At 39.2% G+C, this 22565-nt stretch overlaps 1 protein-coding gene across 4 annotated transcripts in view; it reads right to left on the reverse strand.

Moving 5' to 3' along the window:
- Positions 1 to 310: 310 nt before the first annotated feature.
- The window catches only part of LOC126246014 (uncharacterized), a 297733-nt gene continuing 275478 nt past the window's right edge, over positions 311 to 22565 (reverse strand). For 2 of the 4 annotated variants that reach the window (XM_049948363.1, XM_049948362.1), the window contains 2 exons: positions 17759 to 17842; positions 311 to 818 (listed from right to left, as the gene is read on the reverse strand). In XM_049948363.1, the coding sequence (XP_049804320.1) occupies positions 583 to 818; positions 17759 to 17842 (320 nt within the window). In that variant the 3' untranslated portion in view covers positions 311 to 582. The remainder of the gene's footprint in view (positions 819 to 17758; positions 17843 to 22565) is intronic. The other 2 variants (XM_049948364.1, XM_049948365.1) reach the window with 1 other exon arrangement.

Consider the following 22565-nt stretch of genomic DNA (forward strand, 5'->3'; position numbering starts at 1 on the left):
CAAGACCTATCAGTTGATGACAAAGGAAAGAATAGTCAACAGCTGACCTTCTTACCATTTTACCAGGGCTAATTTGGTCATTTTGAGCATTCTAAGATAAGAAAGAAAAAATTATAAAATTCTTGAGAGGACATTCTCCACGTTTATCTTATGTTGAAAATTATAACTCACCAAAAGTCAAATTCCAATAATCTCCTTGAATATTGCTTATTTCAGATAAACACATGAGAAATCAAAAAATTAAACTAATGATGCCAAGTGAGTATTTTATGAATGTATTAAACATTAATGAACAAAGGATTTCTCATGGCATACACAATACATGACAATACATAATATATTTGTTGTTTTAACACAGACAGTGCACATATATTAATATCCTGCAGCAGAACTGCTTTAAAAATTTCATTTGTACACAACAAAATACAACATCTATTTCTTTCTTTTTTTACATATAAGAAATTATTCAAGTTTTGTACCATTTAATCAGTGTCGCCGGACAAATGTCATCATAAAAACTGCAAACAACAGTATAATGCAATCCTTATACATTAATCCCGCACACAATAAAAAGAACAGTGTTCAATTGTTTAGAGCACCAACACACATTTCATCGCTATTTTCTTCACATGTTGATAAGAATGTTGTCCAACAACTGTGTGGTTTCACTGAAAGAATGTCGCTCATTTGTTTCCAGAATTCATCTGGCAGTTCTCCTTCTGGAACCCAATCAAAAAGTGCAGGAGCTACTTCTGGAAAATGGTGAGCTGCTTGTCGGGCTAGATTTAAAGCAGCTTTCATCTTCAGTGTCTTTGTGACTGAAAAAAGCCCCAATTTCTTTTTAGCTTTTAACATTACAAATCTTATATAAACTACTTTTATAAAAGATTCCAATAATATTTATATTAGTGAAAGTTACGAAAGACAAAATTGCTATAAGAAATAAATAATTAGCTACTTCTCAATAAACCAAAACCCTAACATGATCTCAGACATTTGTTATCAAATACTTAATCTTCTACAAAGTTTAACAGGAGGTTATCAATGTGTTGCTGCTTAACTCGAATGGAGGGAATATTGTTACACACCTGACAGATGCAAGATATTGATTCAAAGAATCAATGAACTATGTACAAAGTTTAACAAACAACCATCCCATTTAGAGTTATTAATTATGGAGCAAAAGTGAAAGTTATGGTTAGCAGAAGCAGACTGAAAGAAAGAACAGAGGCTTAACATGGAAAAACACAGAAAACACTCAAATACAAACTAACATTTGAGTATGAGTGCAACAAAGATACAAATAATAACTGCAAAAATTTTAAATATGAGAGACAAATATAATATATTTACCCAATCATAAGATCAGTTTTTCCCCCAAATTTGCCATTTGAAAAATATGGCAAAGCAGTACATCCGCAAATTAAACTACTATTGCTGAGATCAACATTTTTACCTTTACAAACGAAAATTTGCAATTCAGTTCACATGCACATTTATTTTGAACAATCTGGAAGGGGTGAAGGGGGAATAGCAACATCAACTTGCCTGAGAATGTGGATGTACGTTGGAAGGGGAACGGTGGGCGGGCAGCAAATTTCATCATGTTACCAACCATGGAAACGTATACCATGAACCTTGGCATTTTATGAGCATCTACCGCATCTAAACAGGAGTTTGCTTGAATCCATTTGTAATCAGAATTGAACTGACTTTAAATTGGACATTTACTCAACAAAAGCATAAATTTCTGTATGACATGGTAAAAGTCCAGATAGGGGCCAGTGGGGTGCTTACGGGCTTTGTAGAGCAATATCGTCCATCCTCGATGTAAGGTACAATGGGAAAAGAATGACAGTGTCCCAGCTGCTGGTTCTACACAGCCAGTGAGACAGCAGTGGGCAGACAACATTTTTGGAAGCAAGAAATGAAGGATTATACGTTTACAAGAAACAGAACTTCTGAAAGACAAAACCATAATTTCAGTAACAATTTTTCGCTGTCATTTTTACAAGTTAAGGCTGAAGTGGTTTTGTGATCATCTCTGGAAATCAGCTGTTCTTGTGTCTGATTTAGTTAGCACAATAGCTGCTTTTCTTTGCCTCTTGGAGGTAGACAGCTGCGTGCACAATCTAATATTTATATTTCTCCTTCACTACACAAAATGTCATTTCATCCAGATTAACCAAAAAATTTTAAAACAAGACATGCCCTCACAACACAAGCACATTTCAAAAAATGCTGTGTGTTTACATGGGAGCCAATCTCAGTTGTGAAAGAGAAAACCCATCAGCTAAGGCAAAAGTGCTACATATTCAGAAACATTTAAGACTTGAATGGTTTGAAGGGACAACACACAAGTTTCTGGTGAGTGGGCACAGCTTTTTGAGCTACGACAGAGATTCTGCAATTATAGAGAAATGAGAACAGGTAAGAAATGGCTTTGTTCTGCAAGGTTTAAACAAGATTAGACAGTCAGCTAAAGCTATTAACCCATTATGTGTAAATCCAATGCATACAACTGACTTCTTTGGGTTTAATTATGTTACTGAAACATTTAGTCAATGCAACCATGCAAGATCTCAAAATGCAGTACGACTGAAGTGTCTCACATTCATCAAATAGCTATATAAAATGTCTCATTCTGTAACAGAAGAGTAGAGTGTCAATATATTCAACAGAGGAAAGACCTTGCAGATAAATGACATCTGAATGACCAGCCATGTTTTATCAATTGCAAACCAGAAAGACCTGTTGATAAGGTTTCCATTCCTTCCTCAACGGCACAGGGACTTTCACAAGATAAATTTGCATTACTTGATCCCTAAATTGGAGTCGTCTATGAAACAGCATTCAATATTGAGAGATTCCCCCCCCCCCCCCCCCTTGAATTTAATTATGTTGTTCTCTCGTAAAAAATTTTAAAATATGAAATGGTTTAAAATATGAAATGGTTTTTGTTGGCACAGTTCCATCACTTAAAATATTACTGCTGTACTTTTATTGGTATAAAATAAAATGTAGTGCCTCTGTACTAACCCTTGCAATATCCGTTGCAGGGGGGGTTACTTTGCACCCACCCTTTGAAAATATCGTAATCCAGTCTTGTACTTTACATTTTAAAATTCTGAAAAAAATATTTATTGTTTCTGATGATTTCATATACCAGATTCTGTAACTGTTTTAAATTTTTCTGTTACAATAAACCCAAAAATTGAAGTCTTTGTAGTGAATGTGACTTTTTGCAACAAAGGTCACATGACTATTGTGAGGTTCAGAACCCTTCTTACGTATTTGTAAAACTTTAAAAAGTTTGTAGTGAATGGAAATCAATGACAGTTAATGAAATTCGTAATTTCTAATTTTTTTGTAGTATCCATAAAGTACCCCTCCACTCAATGTATACATCTTGGAAATTTTTTTGTGGTGGGCACCAAGTAACCCTCTTGGTATTGCACATTATGGAAAATGTACTGCTATTCCTACGTTTAAAAGCACTTGAGACCGAAACTCTTCTTTTCGTTTTGCACTAGAACCAATTAGTTTCGTGATACGGCACTTACAATTTTCTTAATAAATAAGTTTTTGTGGTGATGAGGTGGGCAGTATAGTTCTGTGGTATCAGAATACCTTCTCACTTTTTTTTGGATAGAAGTAAGTGATGCACAGAAAGAGATTATGAGATTTGGCACTTAGAATATTTTTCATTTCCACTCTTCATTTGTCTGTGAACAGAAGAGTTTCATTTCACAGACACAACAGTGTTCTTTTTGTAGTGTCACTAATATTTCATACTCACAATTGATTTAAATAGAAAGATCATAAATGATTTGTCATAAGTAGCAGGTACACTTAACAATCACTTCTCAAATTCAGCAGAAAATATAGAAACAAGAAGTTCAATAGGAAATTCCAAGCAGTATGCTGAAAAAGCTGCGGACATAAAATTCAATCATATGGATGTCTTAATCACTTCCACCTCTGAAATTCAGAATATATTCTCTCAAAAATAAAAGCTCATCTGGATTTGATGACGTCCTCAACAGAATACTGAAGACTTATTCTCATATAACAAGTGCTGTCTTTTCCGCAATATATAATGGATTAATAACTCAAGACATTTTTAACAGCGAGACTGAAATATGCTACTGTTACTTTTCCACAGAGGCAGTCAATTTATTTGACCAATTCGCGTCATTACACACATCATTTTCCAAACTCTTCGAGAAAGCAACGTCACACCTGAGTAACAATAATGTCCACATATATGCTCACTATTGTCTGAATGTTCAGGCTAATTTCAGGAAGTAATGTATGGATTTTTATACCATTTTTACTGATAGGTATGGATTTTGATGCAGTTTTTACTAATAGATAGACTGTTATGAGAAAGGCTTGTGCATGTAATTTGTAAATATTTCATGCAAATTGGTTGATTTATGACAAATTCACATCAACTGCTGCCATGAAAACAATACAATTGCCATCTACTGTTCAATGGCAGAACTTGCAGTGCAGGCGGTTGATGTGTTATCAAGAGTGTCCGTTTCATCTTCATTGCTCCCTGCTGTGCCGATGGTTCTCTGCTTACTCCGAGACACTATTGACATCGTTGTGTGACATATCATTTTCGATTCTGAGGTTTGTGCATTTTGTACTACCTACACATCTTTACGGATCAAGTCAATGTTGTCCATATGGACACAAGTGGCATCTAATTGAAAGAAGCACTAGACAACTGAGCCACATGAAACTATTATGACCAGAAACTATACATTTATTCCTCCCCCTCCTCCTCTTACAGTGCAGTAGCCCGCAGCCTTCATCACGCCATGAGACATCACTCTGAATGCCAATTAAATATGGAACACTCAACAGTTGTTCCTCCAGACAACATTCCTGGCACATGTTGCACCAATTGTTTAAGCTATGAAAGTGTTGTTATTCACTTGCTTAATGAACTTCAATCAAACTTCTACACAGTGACTCACAAATAAAATTACTGCTACATCAGACAAGTCATCCAGCCATACATATTTAGGGCTAACTGTCGGAAAGAGGGGCAGGTCACTAGTATTCTTAGTAAATCACAGCTTTAATTTCAGAAGAGTTGCTCAACTAAGATTGCCATTTATGCATTCACTCACCAAGTTTTACAAGCATTAAATAACAGAAACTGGTATTTCCTGTGACCTTTCTAAGAAATTTGATTGTATGAATCACAGTCTCCAAGATACACGGAGGTTTTCTGGAACTGGTGTATAATATAACAACAAAACAAATGCGGAAAGTCAAACTTAATACTCCAACTGATGTAACCAGAGGAGATTCTTGGGACTGAGGAGATATCAACATGCCTCAATATTAGGTCCACTACTGTTTCTCTTACAGGTAGTGAATGTATGCCTAATACACAAGCCGAATTAGTGCCTTCTGCAGAGGTGAGTAGTATGTTTATCAAACAAAACATACAAACAGAAACATAAGAAATTGTACATGTTGTTCTTAAAAGTATTGTTGAGTGATTTTATGCAAATGCTCTCTCTCTCTCTCTCTCTCTCTCTCTCTCTCTATTTCAAAAAGACACAACATAATAACATAATACGTACGGGCAGCAACTTGACAAGTTTTTGGTGTACATATTGATGATAATTTAAACTGGGAGGAGAGGGGGGCGGGGGACCACACATTTTTGAAAGCCAACATTTCAGTTCAGCTACTTTGAGTCATAGCCAATAGTGGGAAGAGACAAGTCAATACATTAACAGAGGTGTGTAGGTGTGTGTGTGTGTGTGTGTGTGTGTGTGTGTGTGTGTGTGTGTGTTTGTTTGTTTTCCACAGATTGAGCCGGTGTGCTGGCCAGGAAGAAGACTAGGGACCTTATAGCTCATCTGTGGTGAGAGGCACCTCCCCCGTGCCAGGAACTCCAGGAGCTAATGCAGTTAGGGTGTATACGCGGACATGGAAAAAACATTCCCGGATTTTGCCTGGAGTTCCTGGTTAAAAATACACTTTTTCCTGGGTGAAAATACACATTTTCTGTGGTACGTGACAGTATACTTTTCCTTGGAACTGTAAAGCTTATCAACCTTTTGAATAGTAAATGTTTTATATATTGGTGTAGAACTTACCAGCACTTTAGGAAATGAAACTCAGCAATTAAAACAATGCATACTGGAAAGATCTTTAATGCACAGCAACATGTACAATGCATATTTCCGTGTTATGAAAGCATAAGTACGAATTCCACCAAACACAGTACATTAGTTTCCAAACGACTGAAATTGAGACTGGGGTGCGCTTTTGGCAATCAATCATAGTTCACGTCATGTGATTTCACCAGCCAATGACAGCAGATATTCAGAGCACAGGATGTAGTCAGCCAGTAGCAACATCACTGCTAAGTAGTGTGATCACAGACGTAGGAAAAGTTAATGGTTTAAATTAACATGCATAGAGTATAGCTACAAGAGAACCTAAGCTTTCATATACAGGGTGAGTCACCTAACATTACCGCTGGATATATTTCATAAACCACATCAAATACTGACGAATCGATTCCACAGACCGAACGTGAGGAGAGGGGCTAGTGTAATTGGTTAATACAAACCATTAAAAAATACACTGAAGTATGTTTTTTAACACAAACCTATGTTTTTTTAAATGGAACCCCGTTAGTTTTGTTAGCACATCTGAACATATAAACAAATACTTAATCAGTGTGTTTGTCGCATTGTAAAATGTTAATTACATCCGCAGATATTGTAACCTAAAGTTGACGCTTGAAACCTCCGACGTTCAGTTGCGTGTTGTAACAAACACGGGCCACGGTCGGAGAGCAGCATCTGCAGGGGCATGTTCGGTCTGTGGAATCGGTTCGTCAGTATTTGATGTGGTTTACGAAATATATCCAGCGGTAAACTTAGGTGACTCACCCTGTATATACCAATCTTTTTTGCACGTATTGCCCTTTTAACATATATTGAACACAAATGTGAAGAATTTTAAATAAATTCTGGGCCCAAAAGTTTTCGAAGTGGCTGGTCCTCAAAGTGTTAAATTTTGAATGAGTGTCGAACACTCTGTGATTTTAAAAAATTCATTGCACATTCTCACATGGAACACGATTCATGTTGCATAAAAGTACATTTACTTTGAAAGTAATGCTTTTCACATCACCATTCACAATATTTTCCCACGATGTGTTAGGTTTGTAGGAGCATTTGCCAGAGCATGACAGAAAACAAGTGTTATTGCACACATGCAGCTACAATGACATGTGAAGCTCTTGCTTAGTGTCTGCTCTGCTCATATGCATTTTGTTGCATTTCTGTTTGGACCACGTGCAGCAGTGCGGCATAATGTTCTGAGGGGACATCCAGGGTTATTGTACTTAGGGCAACTTGTTTTAGCATATTCTATCTAGATAAGGAATGCAAAAGAAGACAGCAGTCCTGGTTTTAATATTTTTCTGTGTGGTGATTTTAACATAGATTTTCCCTCTCAGAATTAAGAACAGTAAGTCTTTCATTATTTTTTTAAACTGTATGAAAAATTAACGAGGTCATTTGTGAAGTCAAGAAACTGTAGTAATATAAAGCCTTGTGGGGTGTTACAATGGTATAAACTTGGTGTGCCGCCAGTCTATAATTTGTCAAAGAATGGCATTCTGTAGATTTAAGATGTAAACCATGCAAATTAAGAGAGAATATCAAGAACATAGGAGGTGACAAACAAGTGTTGAAACATGTCTTGTGATGAAAAATATTGTGCTTCACAGACAGTAGACATGTAAAATTCTGCTAAAGCTGTTAATATATTTCAAACAGAATACTTTTTGCGATTCTACTTACCAAATTTGCCTGCTTATTCATCTTTCAGTGAATATTTAGGTATTTTGGTATGTACATAGCATTAAGAATACTCCAAGCACGTTGGAATTTCGTAAACCAAACTAAAATGCATGATTTGGCTTATAGTGCACATTCGTATGCCCACATCCAGAATGAAGTAGGCCCCTACCTGATATAAAGTGTTTCAGTGTGGTTTTTGGGATGTCAGTTTTCTTGGAGTACCAGTACTGTATTATCTCGTGTTTGATTCTTTATTATGGCACAATACTGGACATGCCGGAACATGAAATTCGGTGAATGTTTGAAAATAGCCAACAATATGGAATGAAACACATTGTTTCAAATAGATTGACTGTCTCTGTGGAAAAGATTAATAAAAGCCAAATTTCTTAACAAATTGACAAAAATAACTTCTTGGCTCTGCAAGGTGATTAATTGACTGCCAATAATGTGGAAATAAAATAAAATCAGAAAACTGAAACCAACAACATAATTTAATCTTCCTTAATTACATGAATTGTCTTAATTCACTTGATAGCTATCAGCCACAGAAATCCGTTTCGTTTTCATTTGGTGTGAGAGCTGTAAATGAAAATAGCAATAGCACCAAACGTAAACATGGGTCACGTGTAGACTACAACTGAGATTGCACTGCATGTGTGTGAATCTGGCAGCTTGGGTACACCAGAAAATTTTTTTGCCTGCATCTGGCAGCTTGCTGTTACTGCTTATGCAGTTAATAGCCACATTCAATAAGCTAGAAGCAGAAGGCACTGCTCATACATGACTTCAGTTCTGCGGATGTGCAGAAGCATGAGCCCACTGGCAATCGTTCACATGAACCAAATTTAAACAGTTGTGACGTCACATTCATCGAAAGCAGCTTCTTGTTATGGAGTACCGCATAGTCTTCGTCCTAAAGTCTTTGACACATTTTGCTGTTGGCAGACACTTGTGTGTGTACTGTGTTTAGTTGTTGTAAATGGTACATTTTCTTTTTATTTTGGAGTTTTTTCCTCTCATTTATCTTTTATTCTTGCAGTATTATTCTGCAGTAGTGGGTTAAAGTAAAGGAGTGTCAGTTTTCATCAGTCAAATTACAAAAATTTAAATGAAAACTAAAAAAACTAAAAATTCCCATAATAAAAAAAAATTTTTTTTAATGATTTTCCCAGTTTTCTCCTTGATGGAAAATTTCCTTGGTTTTTCCCAGATTTCCCTGGCTGTATGCCTCCTAACAGTGGTAAGACAGTAATGGAACAAGCAATTCCTTCAGGATGGTTGGAGAGGAGATCCATAATAGTAAAAGTGAATAGGCAAATGTGTAATGAACACCAGCAGGGCAGACAACAGTATTCAAAAGAATAGTTGACCAAGAAGTGAATACATAAATACATAACAGGACAGTTCATGATGGGATGGACAAGATCTGCTGTTGAATACATCCAAAGCAAAGTACAGAACTGCAAAGAGTGAGAGTGATTTAATGGAATACATGCTGCTAATCTGGAGAGACAAGATTGGTTGTGAGCTGGTAAGTCAATGTATTCTGTGCTGATCATACCAATATCTTATGGCAGCGACACAAAATTTTGTGTGTGTGTGTGTGGGGGGGGGGGGGGGGGGATAGTTAAGTTCTCCCCCCCCCACACCATCCTAATTCTTATGCTTATTCTATGGTGGGGAGGGGGCACTCTTTCTTTGCTGAATACAATATCTGGCCAGATAGGTAGCACTACCCGTTCCATCTCTTGTTAATCATGTTGCTCATTGTATTACACTTTCATCTTTGCTAGAGTGATATGCATGTTAGAAGACAGGTGCATAATATATTTTGTGGAGAGAGGAGGGGGCAGGTGGTTTGGAGTGAGGGGAGATGCTAAACAAAATATATGTGGCTGTCAGAAGGGCAATCTGTAAAGCTTTTGACTATCGCAACAGCAGCATATAGAAAATATCTACCAAAAAAGTAAATAAATACATAAATTCTGGTAATTTGTAAATAAAGGCTGTCAGTAGCACCACAGTTGTGTCCAGGCACTCGTGGACAACACAGGGCACTCATGGTCGACACAAAAAATGGAACTGAGGGTGGCCAAGCAAAACTAAGAGGACTTGTCTCTGTTTTCAACTGGTCCTTTACAGAGGAAGATACAGGAGTATAAAACAATTTTAAGTTTCACACCACTACAAAAATGAATGATGTATGTAACGGTGGGAGTGGTGTTAACAAACAGATGAAATTAGTGACATTGAATGAGGCTCCGTAGCTCAATGGTATCCCTATTAGTTCTTACACAGAAGTGGTGACTAAGCTAGCCCCTCTTTTATCCCTGATACATGGTAGATCCCCTTAACAAAAAACTGTTACCTGTATTTAAAAAAAAGCAGAGGTCACACTCAGCTACAAGATGGATAACAATAAAGATGCACAATGTTCAATCAATTGGCAGGGGTTTGGCATGGATTCGAAAACATGGGTCATGCAAAACCTAACTTGGGCTTTTCTCACATGATGTCTTGATTCTCTACTTCCAAAATGCATTTGATTCTGCACTACCCCAATGCTTATTAGCTAAAGCACAATCATATCCTCCTGTAGTGTAGACATCTTTGAACTTCTGTAAAAGTTATCTCTCCATGAGGAGCTTTTTCGTTTGACCACAAAGAGCTCAGGAAGATGTTAGCCTAGTATACTAATAATAATAATGGCGTGTGACGAGGGCCTCCCGTCGGGTAGACAGCTCACCTGGTGCAAGTCTTTCGATTGGATGCCACTTCGGCGACTTGCGCGTCGATGGGGATGAAATGATGATGATTAGGACAACACAACACCCAGTCCCTGAGCGGAGAAAATCTCCGACCAAAAAGGAGTCGAACCCGGGCCCTTAGGACTGACAGTCTGTCGCACTGACCACTCAGCTACCGGGGGCGGACAGCCTAGTATACTGACAGGTATACAATGTCAGAACATCTTAATATCTTCAATCATAGGAAACCACCAGATCAATATTATTATAATGAAGCACTGAAAAGTATGTCAACATTGCTCTTTTTATCTGCTCCACCTCTTTTGAAATGGTCATTCACAAGCAGACAGTCTCACAAGAGACTGTCTAGTACAAGGGCATTTTGAAAAGTAAAGATACAATGGCTCTCAGTCCTTAAATAGAACATTTATTTAGAAAACGTCAGTTACATCTTATTAACTGGATTATTTGTTATTTTTCGACATAGTCACCACCGTTATCCAAATGGCTCTGAGCACTACGGGACTCAACCGCTGAGGTCATTAGTCCCCTAGAACTTAGAACTAGTTAAACCTAACTAACCTAAGGACATCACAAACATCCATGCCCGAGGCAGGATTCGAACCTGCGACCGCAGCGGTCCTGCGGTTCCAGACTGCAGCGCCTTTAACCGCACGGCCACTTCGGCCGGCCCACCGTTATCCAAACATTTGTTAAGTCGATGCACAAGCTTTTGTATCCCACAGTCATAGAAGGTTGCCACCTGTTATCGGAACCACATTTCAACTTCATCTTTGATCTCTTCATCGTCGTGGAATGATTTTCCACCAAGATGTGACTTCAGGCAATGGAAGACATGGAAGTCGGAGGGATCAAGGTTCGGGCTGCATGGCAGATGGTCCAATACGTCTCGTTTGAATTGTGTGAGTAGTGCTTTGGTTACGAGCGCTGTACGAGGCCGAGCGTTGTCATGAAGCAAGCTGACTCCACTTGTCAGCATTCTCCTGCGTTTGTTTTGAATTGCCCTTCGAAGACGTTTCAAAGTCTGGCAATATGCAGCAGCATTAATTGTCGTTCCAGGAGGCATAAATTCCAACAGAAGAATACCTTGTCTGTCCCAAAAAACAGAAGCCATGATTTTCTTTGCTGAAATAGACGTTTTGCATTTCTTGGCTTTTGGTGAATTCGAATGGCGCCATTGCATTTATTGTTGCTTGGATTCAGGTGTATGGTGATAAACCCATGTCTTCTCACTTGTCACAACGTAATCAAGGAACTCATCACCTGCTTCAGCACAGCATGTGAGGAAGTTGAGTGCAAAGCCCATTCTTTTCTTTTAGGTTCTTCCATTTACAGTTTTGGAACCCAGCGCTCACACAATTTCCTGTACCCTAACTTGACAGTCACAATGTCATAAAGAGTTGTCATTGAGACATCCGGTATGATCTGATCTGATGCAATTCTTTCAATGTAACATGTCTATTCGCACGAATTGCTTCCTCCGTTCTCCGAAGAAGGGCATCAGAGATCACAGATGGCCGACCTGTTCCTTGTTCGTCATGAACATCGGTCCTACCGTCAGAGAAATGACGACACCATTTCGTTACATTTTGTCGATTCATAATGTTCCCATAAACAGAAACAATTTCTTTGTGAATATCCACTGGTCGCTGACCTTTTGCATGAAGAAAATGTATGATGGAGCGGCACTTCGCATTGGGCAGGATTCTGAATCGGCGCAGCCATTTTAAACACGACCCACTCCAACCAGAAGCAACGTTCAACTGCCGAACGACCGTGAGGAGACAGCTAACGGTTCAAGGTTAACACCAGTGTTGCCAACTTGCTCGCCAAAACTCTTCTGTTCCTCTGGCATACGGCGTATCTTTACTTTCCGAAATACCCTCGTACATAATATGTGAGATTGAAGATCACTGTTTTAGCTGTCGAGTTGTAAATCTGTGTGAAAGAATAGCTCATGAAATAATGCTTGCACTCACTTGGCTGCTGAAATTGCGCTGACACTGAAACACATTTTGGACAGAACAAATTAAAGAGACTGATGTTCAGGAGCACAATAGTTTTACAATTTTATTTGTAATCAACAAAAAGGCTTTAATCCATCTACACCATAGGCTTTTGCGAGTAAATCAAGTAAACAAACTAATAGGACTCATTACAGCTGATAATATGAATTGTGGTGGATGAAATGAGAAAGTAAGTGTATTGGTAAGCACAGATGGGCATTATCAGAATAAATTTCTGCCTGGATAAATATTTGAAGAAGTAGATCAGTCAAACAAAACTTACTCACAAATAACTTATTTGTTACTTAAATAACAAATAATGTGGACTGCCACTGTACTTTCTTTGTTTAATTCACGTACCGAATTCTCCGAATTCTGTGAATAGTGTCTGTTCAGTTACGAAAGCGACAGTGGGTTTCAGTATATAAAAGAGTTCATAATATTGCAGCAAATAGCAACTTTTCTACCACAAAAGAGTCAAGGGATGATTAGAATATGATTTTTGCCTCTCTACACTGACTGTGAATTATTGCAACAATGTATCACCCACGATTTAAAAACAACCAGTTCACATGTATTGGTGTCCATGAGCATGGAAGTTTTACAACGAACTTCAGACATATAACAGCCAAAGGAATGTCAAAGAAACTGGGTTATGTGTTTTGAATGATATTACTATGTAAAAAGGAGATTTGGTTTGAAAGTGAAGCTACATGAAATTACTACAAATTTTTGTCAGAAATTACAGCGGAATTGATGATTTCTCTATTTTTGCTGAATGAGATTGTGAGTTAAAAAGTCATACATCACTGTCGTGAAATGAAGAATAATTCAGGAGATGTAACGTACAAATGGGATTTGGCACAAAAAGTGCATTCGTTTAATAAATGACACAGAACTGGACCACTAAACAGCACTGGCTTTCGAATTTATCTATTATGTGTAACACTTTCTATACAGTGATGACACTGAAGTGTTTTTATTCATGAAAGTCAATAATGTTTCAAATAATATCTGTTATTCACAAATAACAAATAATAATTTACATCTGTATTCATTATTTATCATTTGCATTAATTGCAACCAACTCTCTCATGGTACAAAAAGTGACTCAAGCATGCGCACACTGCAAATTCACAGCCTATCTGCAAGAGAATGAAGGCATAAGAAATCCACATGGCAGCAAACAAGTATTCAGTGTACAAATGCTCAGGCAGCTGTCATTAGAGTCAGTAATCTTTGGTTACTTCCACCAATGTTCGCTAAATATATTTGTGCTCTCTCTCTCTCTCTCTCTCTCTCTCTCTCTCACACACACACACACACACCACAGGCACGTGCAGACCACACAAATGGGTCAGGGCTTTTCCAGCCACGCCCTATCATTAACAACACCAAGCCTGATAATAATTATGCTGCCCCTACTTAGGTACAGGATAAAGGGAAGAGGGGAGGAAGAGCGGGGGAAGGGGGAGAGAGAGGGGGGCGAGGGAGGGGGGGGGGGAGAGAGGGGGGGGGGAGAGAGAGAGAGAGAGAGAGAGAGAGAGAGAGAGAATCTGCCCCAAGATTTCAAATAAGAAATACAATCTCTACATCTCTATCTATCATATGGGATATGGTTTGCTATTGCTCAATGGGAGACAAATTCGATGACATGAAATTAGAGATTAGAGTGTCAGCTCTCAAAATGCAACAAAAGTACAAATCAGGTGAAGATAACAAAATGAAAGGAACTGAAGTTATAACTAGAGATTTGGGGGTGGGGGGGTGGGGGGGGGGGGGTGTAAACTGACAATGTAAGCATTTACTATACACTAAACAAGAAAACAGAGTGAAATTATTGAAGCATACACAGCAGAGTACAACAGGCCAATATTTGTCTTGGCAAATATTTCCTTGGTCCTAGTGAAACTGCTACAAGAGCAATGGTCTTTTAAAACAAAAATAAATAAATAAATAAATAAATAAAATAAATAAAAGGGGGGGGGGGGGTAGACTAGAGTTTGATTTTACATAAACTTTGAAATACCATAGGATTATATACCACACATGATTTTAAAAGAATATAGATGTTAGGAAATCAAACGAATCAAAATATCTCGTCAATCTACCCACCAGAAGGAAAAACAATTCCTTAAAAAAATAAAAAAGGGTTCAAATGGCTCTGAGCACTATGGGACATAACATCTGAGGTCATCATACCCTAGAACTTAGAACTACTTAAACCTACCTAACCTACGAACATCACACAAATCCATGCCCGAGGCAGGATTCAAACCTGCGACCACAGCGGTCGCAAGGTTCTGGACTGAAGCACCAAGAACCGCTCGGCCACTCCGGCCGGCAATGAACTACAACCCAGGGCAATATAGTGACTATTTACATAACATTACCAAATAAGTAAATTGATAACGGGTATATGGAATATTACGCAAATTAAGTGTGTAATAATTAATTGACATAATGTTGTTGTTGTGGTCTTCAGTCCTGAGACTGGTTTGATGCAGCTCTCCATGCTACTCTATCTTGTGCAAGCTTCTTCATCTCCCAGTACCTACTGCAACCTACATCCTTCTGAATTAGCTGTGTATTCATCTCTTGGTCTCCCTCTACTATTTTTACCCTCCACACGGCCCTCCAATACTAAATTGGTGATCCCTTGATGCCTCAGAACATGTCCTACCAACCGATCCCTCCTTCTAGTCAAGTTGTACCACAAACTTCTCTTCTCCCCAATCCTATTCAATGCTTCCTCATTAGTTATAATCTTCAGAATTCTTCTGTAGCACCACATTTCGAAAGCTTCTATTCTCTTCTTGTCCAAACTAGTTATCGTCCATGTTTCACTTCCATACATGGCAACACTCCATACAAATACTTTCAGAAACGACTTCCTGACACTTAAATCAATACTCGATTTTAACAAATTTCTCTTCTTCAGAAACGCTTTCCTTGCCATTGCCAGTCTACATTTTATATCCTCTCTACTTCAACTATCATCAGTTATTTTGCTCCCCAAATAGCAAAACTCCTTTACTACTTTAAGTGTCTCATTTCCTAATCTAATTCCCTCAGCTTCACCCAATTTTATTTTACTACATTCCATTATCCTCGTTTTGCTTTTGTTGATGTTCATCTTATATCCTCCTTTCAAGACACTATCCATTCCGTTCAAATGCTCTTCCAAGTCCTTTGCTGTCTCGGACAGAATTAGAATGTCATCGGCGAACATCAAAGTTTTTATTTCTTCTCCATGGATTTTAATACCTACTCTGAATTTTTCTATTGTTTCCTTCACTGCTTGCTCAATATACAGATTGAATAACATTGGGGAGACGCAACAACCCTGTCTCACTCCCTTCCCAACCGCTGCTTCCCTTTCATTTCCCTCGACTCTTGCAACTGCTATCTGGTTTCTATACAGATTGTAAATAGTCTTTCGCTCCCTGTATTTTACCCCTGCCACCTTCAGAATTTGAAAGAGAGTATTCCAGTCAACATTGTCAAAAGCTTGCTCTAAGTCTACAAATGCTAGAAACGTAGGTTTGCCTTTCCTTAATCTAGCTTCTAAGATAAGTCGTAGGGTCAGTATTGCCTCGTGTGTTCCAATATTTCTACAGAATCCAAACTGATCTTCTCCGAGGTCAGCTTCTACCAGTTTTTCCATTCGTCTGTAAAGAATTCTCGTTAGTATTTTGCATCTGTGATTTATTACACTGATTGTTCGGTAATTTTCAATCTGTCAGCACCTGCTTACTTTGGGATTGGAATTATTAAATTCTTCTTGAAGTCTGAGGGTATTTCGCCTGTCTCATACATCTTGCTCACCAGATGGTAGAGTTTTGTCAGGACTGGCTCTCCCAAGGCCATCAGTAGTTATAATGGAATGTTGTCTACTCCCGGGCCTTGTTTCGATTCAGGTCTTTCAAGTGCCCTGTCAAACTCTTCACGCAGTATCCTATCTCCCATTTCATCTTCATCTACATCCTCTTCCATTTCCATAGTATTGTCCTCAGGTACTTCGCCCTTGTATAGACCCTCTATATACTCCTTCCACCTTTCTGCTTTCCCTTCTTTGCTTAGTACTGGGTTTCCATCTGAACTCTTGACATTCATAGAAGTGGTTCTTTTTTCTCCAAAGGTCTCTTTAATTTTCCTGTAGGCAGTATCTATCTTACCCCTAGTGAGATAAGCCTCTACATCCTTGCATTTGTCCTTTAGCCATCCCTGCTTAGCCATTTTGCACTTCCTGTCGATCTCATTTGAGACATTTGTATTCCTTTTTGCCTGCTTCATTTACTGCATTTTTATATTTTCTCCTTTCATCAATTAAATTCAATATTTCTTCTGTTACCCAAGGATTTCTACTAGCCCTCATCTTTTTACCTACTTGATCCTCTGCTGCCTTCACTACTTCATCCCTCAAAGCTACCCATTTTTCTTCTACTGTATTTCTTTCCCCCATTCTTGTCAATTGTTCCCTTATGCTCTCCCTGAAACTCTGTACAACCTCTGGTTTAGTCAGTTTATCCAGGTCCCACCTCCTTAAATTCCCACCTTTTTGCAGTTTCTTCAGTTTTAATCTACAGTTCATAACCAACAGATTGTGGTCAGAGTCCACATCTGCCCCTGGAAATGTCTTACATTTTAAAACCTTGATCCTAAATCTCTGTCTTACCATTATATAATCTATCTGAAATCTGTCAGTATCTCCAGGCTTCCTCCACATATACAACCTTCTTTTATGATTCTTGAACCAAGTGTTAGCTATGATTAAGTTGTGCTCTGTGCAAAATTCTACCAGGCGGCTCCCTCTTTCATTTCTTAGCCCCAATCCATATTCACCTACTACGTTTCCTTCTCTCCCTTTTCCTACTACCGAATTCCAGTCACCCATGACTATTAAATTTTCGTCTCCCTTCACTATCTGAATAATTTCTTTTATTTCATCATACATTTCTTCAATTTCTTCGTCATCTGCAGAGCTAGTTGGCATATAAACTTGTACTACTGTAGTAGGCGTGGGCTTCGTGTCTATCTTGGCCACAATAAGGCGTTCACTATGCTGTTTCTAATATATGTGTAAAATCATTTTAATGACATGCACTACAAACAGTGGGATCAGTACCTTGATCAGCATGTAAAATTCCTTTAAATATCTTCAGAACTGCTCCCATATCACATTCTTCAGAAAACGGTTTCACGACACATCCTGAAACAGTTAAAGGCAATGTACTAAGAATAAAGAAATACCAACATTTTTCTGATAGATAACAGCCTAAAAATAATGTCTACTGATAAAGATATCACACTTTTTTCAAAATATCAGATACCATCGATCCATTTGTGGGAAAATGACCCGTCGGCAAAACTACAAATGGATTATTTTATAGCAGCTGGAAAATTTCTTTACATTCATATGAAAAAATGTGTTTCTTTTTATTTTACTACTCGAAACAGTTTAAATGATATAAAGCTATCACCATGGCTCTAGTGCAATACAGTCCCTCAAAGGCTGAAAGTTAAATAATCATCTATATGATCAGCAGAAAATGTGACCCCCCCCCCTCACACACACACACACACACACACACACACACACACATATATATATATATATATATATATATATATATATATATATATATATATATATATATATATATATTGTTTCTCTCTGCTAACCTGGTAATGGTGATAGACACTCAGGGACAGTTCACCCAATTGAATTGCTTATTACTAAAGGAGGACAACTCCACAAAAACTGAAAATGCAGATTTTGTCAACTTTGGTCTCTTGAGACACAGGTTCATCAACAGGAATTAAAATTAGAGGCTGTTGGCAGAGAGAAAAAATTAAATTTGCAATTGTTTCTAACATTGGACAACTCCAGAAACTGCCATGTTTTTTAAATAAACTTGTGGCAGGCCTGAAATCATGCTGAACCCATCAGTGCATCTGATTGAAAATTGTGATTTAACTCTTCCACCTATAACGTTAAGATGAGCAAGTCCCGAGTTTGATACTTCAAATAACAATGAAGAGAAAGAAAGGGAAGCTTGATTTTTTAGTATGCTATGGCTATTTGAGATACACAACATGAAAACAGATGGACGAACATTTTAGTGTTAAAAAATGACTGCTACAGATGTGAGCTTTTGGCTGAAAGGCCATCTTCTAAAGTGGAAAACACATACACATCCACACAAGCATATTGCCACTGTATCTGGCCAGTGAGGCCAGACGGTGAGCAACTGTGTATGATGGGAGAAGTAATCTGGCTGGTAGTGGTAAGGAGGAGCATGCGGGCACATGGTAAGACAGAGTGTGGCAGCAGGCGGTTGCAGCTTAGTTTGTAGATCACATGACTGCTTTTAAAGATAGCCCTGCCTTTGATGGGATAGGGGATGCTTGTGACTGGACTGGAGTAAGTGGTGGGAAGATGTACAGGACAAGTCTTGCACCTAGGTCTATTACAGGGGTATGAGCCATGAGGCAAGGGGTTGGGAGCAGGGATGGATGAGGATATTGCGTCTGGTGGGCGGCAGAATATCACTGTCGGAAGGGTAGGAAGCATAGTGGGTACAACCTTCCTCATTTCAGGGCACGACAAGAGGTAGTCAAAAACCTGGCGGAGAATGTGATTCAATTGCTCCAGTCCTGTGTGGTACTGAGTCACAAGGGGAATGCTACTTTGTGGCCAGATAATGGGACTCTGGGAGGTGGTGGGTGAGTGGAGAGGTAAATTTAAGTCTGTGCAGGTCTCAGAGAGGCCCTTGGTATATCTGGAGGAGGGCTGTTCATCACTACAGATGCAACACCAATGGGTGGCTAGGCTATATGGAAGAGACTTCTTAGCATGGAATGGTGGCAGCTGTTGAAGCAGAGGTATTGCTGGTGATTGGTAAGTTTGATATGGATGGTGGTACTGATGCGTCCATTTTTGGGGTGGAGGTCATCATCGAAGAAGGTGACTTTTGGGGTTGAGGAGGACCAGATGAAGCGAATGCGGGAGAAGGTGTTGAGGTTCTAGAGAATGTGAATAGGGTGTTCCAACCCTACATCCACATCATGAATCTGTCCTCAGTGAATCTGAACCAGGTGAGGGGTTTGGGATGTGGGTGGTTAAGGATTCCTCTATATGGCCCATGAACGGGTTGGCATTGGATGGTGACATGCATGTGCCCACTGCCATACCATGGATTTGTTTGTAGATGATGCCTCCAAAGGTGAAGTAATTTTGAATAAAGACATAGTTGGTAATGGCAACCAGGATGGATGTTGTGGGTTTGGAACAAGTCAGGCATTGTGGAAGGTAGTTCTCAATAGCAGCAAGACCATGAGCATTAGGGATGATGGAGTGAAGGGAGGTGGCATCAATGGTGAAGAGCAAGGTGACATTTGGTAAAGGAACAGGAACTGTTTGAGAGGCAGTGGAGGAAATGGTTGGTGTCTTTTACGTAGTAGGGTACACATAACGTGTAATAGGCTGAATGTGCTGATCTACTAGAGCACAGATTCTATCAGTGGGAGCACAGAAGGGTTCAACATTGGTTTCGGGTTTGGTAGGGTTGGTAGTAAAAAAGTGTTTCCACTGAAGGGACTGGGAAAAGGAGAGAAGGTCTTTAACGAGTCCTGAATGACTGAATTTGGGAATGTGGCAAAATGTAAGGCCTTTGGAAAAAGACTGACCCTTCTGTGGGGTTAAGGCTTTTAGAGGAAAGATTCATGACTGTGTTTCAGGTCTGTTTAGGTCCTGGATTCTCTAAGGTCGTGGAAGGAAGTTTCTGACAGTGAGGCAAATGTGGGGGAGGGATAGACGCTGTTGTAGAGGTGGTTTAGGTCCTGGATTCTCTAAGGTGGTGGAAGGGAGTTTCGGATGATGAGGCAAATGTGGGGGAGGGTTAGATGCTGTTGTAGAAGTGATAGACAGTGGTAGTCCAAGGAGGGAGTAGGAGATGAACAGGCTGTAGAGTTTCTTGAGATGGTGTTGTGCATGCTGCTCTAGTTCTCAGAGGGCAAGAATTTCAGTCTGAGAGACGGGATACAGAATTTGGGGTTACAGAGAAAGAGAATTGTGTGAATGAAGAGAGGTATTGCTGGGAGGTTTGAGCCTGATTTACACAGTTGTTGCAGGTCTAGGTTGGTGAGGACTAAGGACTGGTGGAATCTGAACAGATGGAAGTCACTGTGGAAGGGATGGAAAGGATGAATTAAGGAGGAACCTGAGGGAGAAGGGCTGTAAATGAAAAGCTAAACCAAATTGCAATTGACATGAAAATACAATGAGATCAAAGAGAAAAATAAATAAAAAGAAAATAATGTGGTGTGCAGGTCCGTGGGCGGATATATACAAAGAATGAGCACAGGAGATGTTACTGTATTAGGTTAAGTTAGTATGCGCATACTGGAGTGAGAGAGGAAAATGAGTAGGGGTGAGGGAATGTGTGTTTGATAGGACGAGGTATAGTAAGTTCATGTGGCACAGGAAAGTACAGGAAATAATAAGTGAGAGTGAGGCAGGAAGAGTGATCAATTTGAAGGTCTAGAATTAATTATATTGACAGGAGTAACTTGTGACACGGCAGCTGCACCAACAATCTACATTTACATCTACATACGTACTCCGCAATCCACCATACGGTGCGTGGCGGAGGGTACCTCGTACCACAACTAGCATCTTCTCTTCCTGTTCCACTCCCAAACAGAACGAGGGAAATATGACTGCCTATATGCCTCTGTACGAGCCCTAATCTCTCGTATCTTATCTTTGTGGTCTTTCCGCGAAATATAAGTTGTTGGCAGTAAAACTGTACTGCAGTCAGCCTCAAATGCTGGTTCTCTAAATTTCCTCAGTAGCAATTCACAAAAAGAACGCCTCCTTTCCTCCAGAGACTCCCACCCGAGTTCCTGGAGTATTTCCGTAACACTCGTGTGATGATCAAACCTACCAGTAACAAATCTAGCAGCCCGCCTCTGAATTCCTTCTATGTCCTCCCTCAATCCGACGTGATAGGGATACCAAATGCTCAAGCAGTACTCAAGAAAAGGTCGTATTAGTGTTTTATAAGCAGTCTCCCAAAATTCTACCAACGAACTGAAGACGACTATCCATCTTACCCCCAACTGCCATTACATGATTGTCCCACTTCATATCGCTCTGCAATGTTACGCCCAAATATTTAACCGAAGTGACTGTGTCAAGCGCTACACTACTAATGGAGTATTCAAACATTATAGGATTCTTTTTCCTATTCATCTGCATTAATTTACATTTATCTATATTTAGAGTTAGCTGCCATTCTTTACACCAATCACAAATCCTGTCCAAGTCATCTCCTACAGTCACTCAATGACGACACCTTCCCGTACACCACAGCATCAGCAGCAAACAGCCGCACATTGCTATCCACCTTATCCAAAAGATCATTTATGTAATGAACACTCATCATCGAGGACAACATACTGGGTTCTATTACTTAAGACAGTGACAGTACCATCATGTCACTGTCTGTTTCGCGCAGACGAAATGGTTGATATAGTGTGTCTCATAAGTCAGAGTGTGTTGTTCAGTTCAGAAGGCGACAGGTAAAACACAGGAAAGAAGAGAAAGAAAAGGATGGACACAGACTCATGTAATGTTTTACAGAATAGTAACAAAGGATAACAGTACTGAGTTGCAGGATGGAAGAAAAGCCTTCAGGCAAAATCAAACAGTGGAAAATCCAGGATGAAATAATGACAACATTATGAAAAGAATGGATTGGTACTCGCCATACAGAGAAGATGCTGAGTTGCAAACAGGTATAGCAGCACTTCCTCTAAACTAGACAACACACATCATGCAAGCCCAACTCACACACCCGTTACCACTTTCTCTGGCCACTGAGGCCAGACTGCGATCAACCACGCATGACGGGACAAGCAATCTGGGT

Source organism: Schistocerca nitens, chromosome 1 (genome assembly GCF_023898315.1).
Source record: "Schistocerca nitens isolate TAMUIC-IGC-003100 chromosome 1, iqSchNite1.1, whole genome shotgun sequence".
Lineage (NCBI taxonomy): Eukaryota > Metazoa > Arthropoda > Insecta > Orthoptera > Acrididae > Schistocerca > Schistocerca nitens.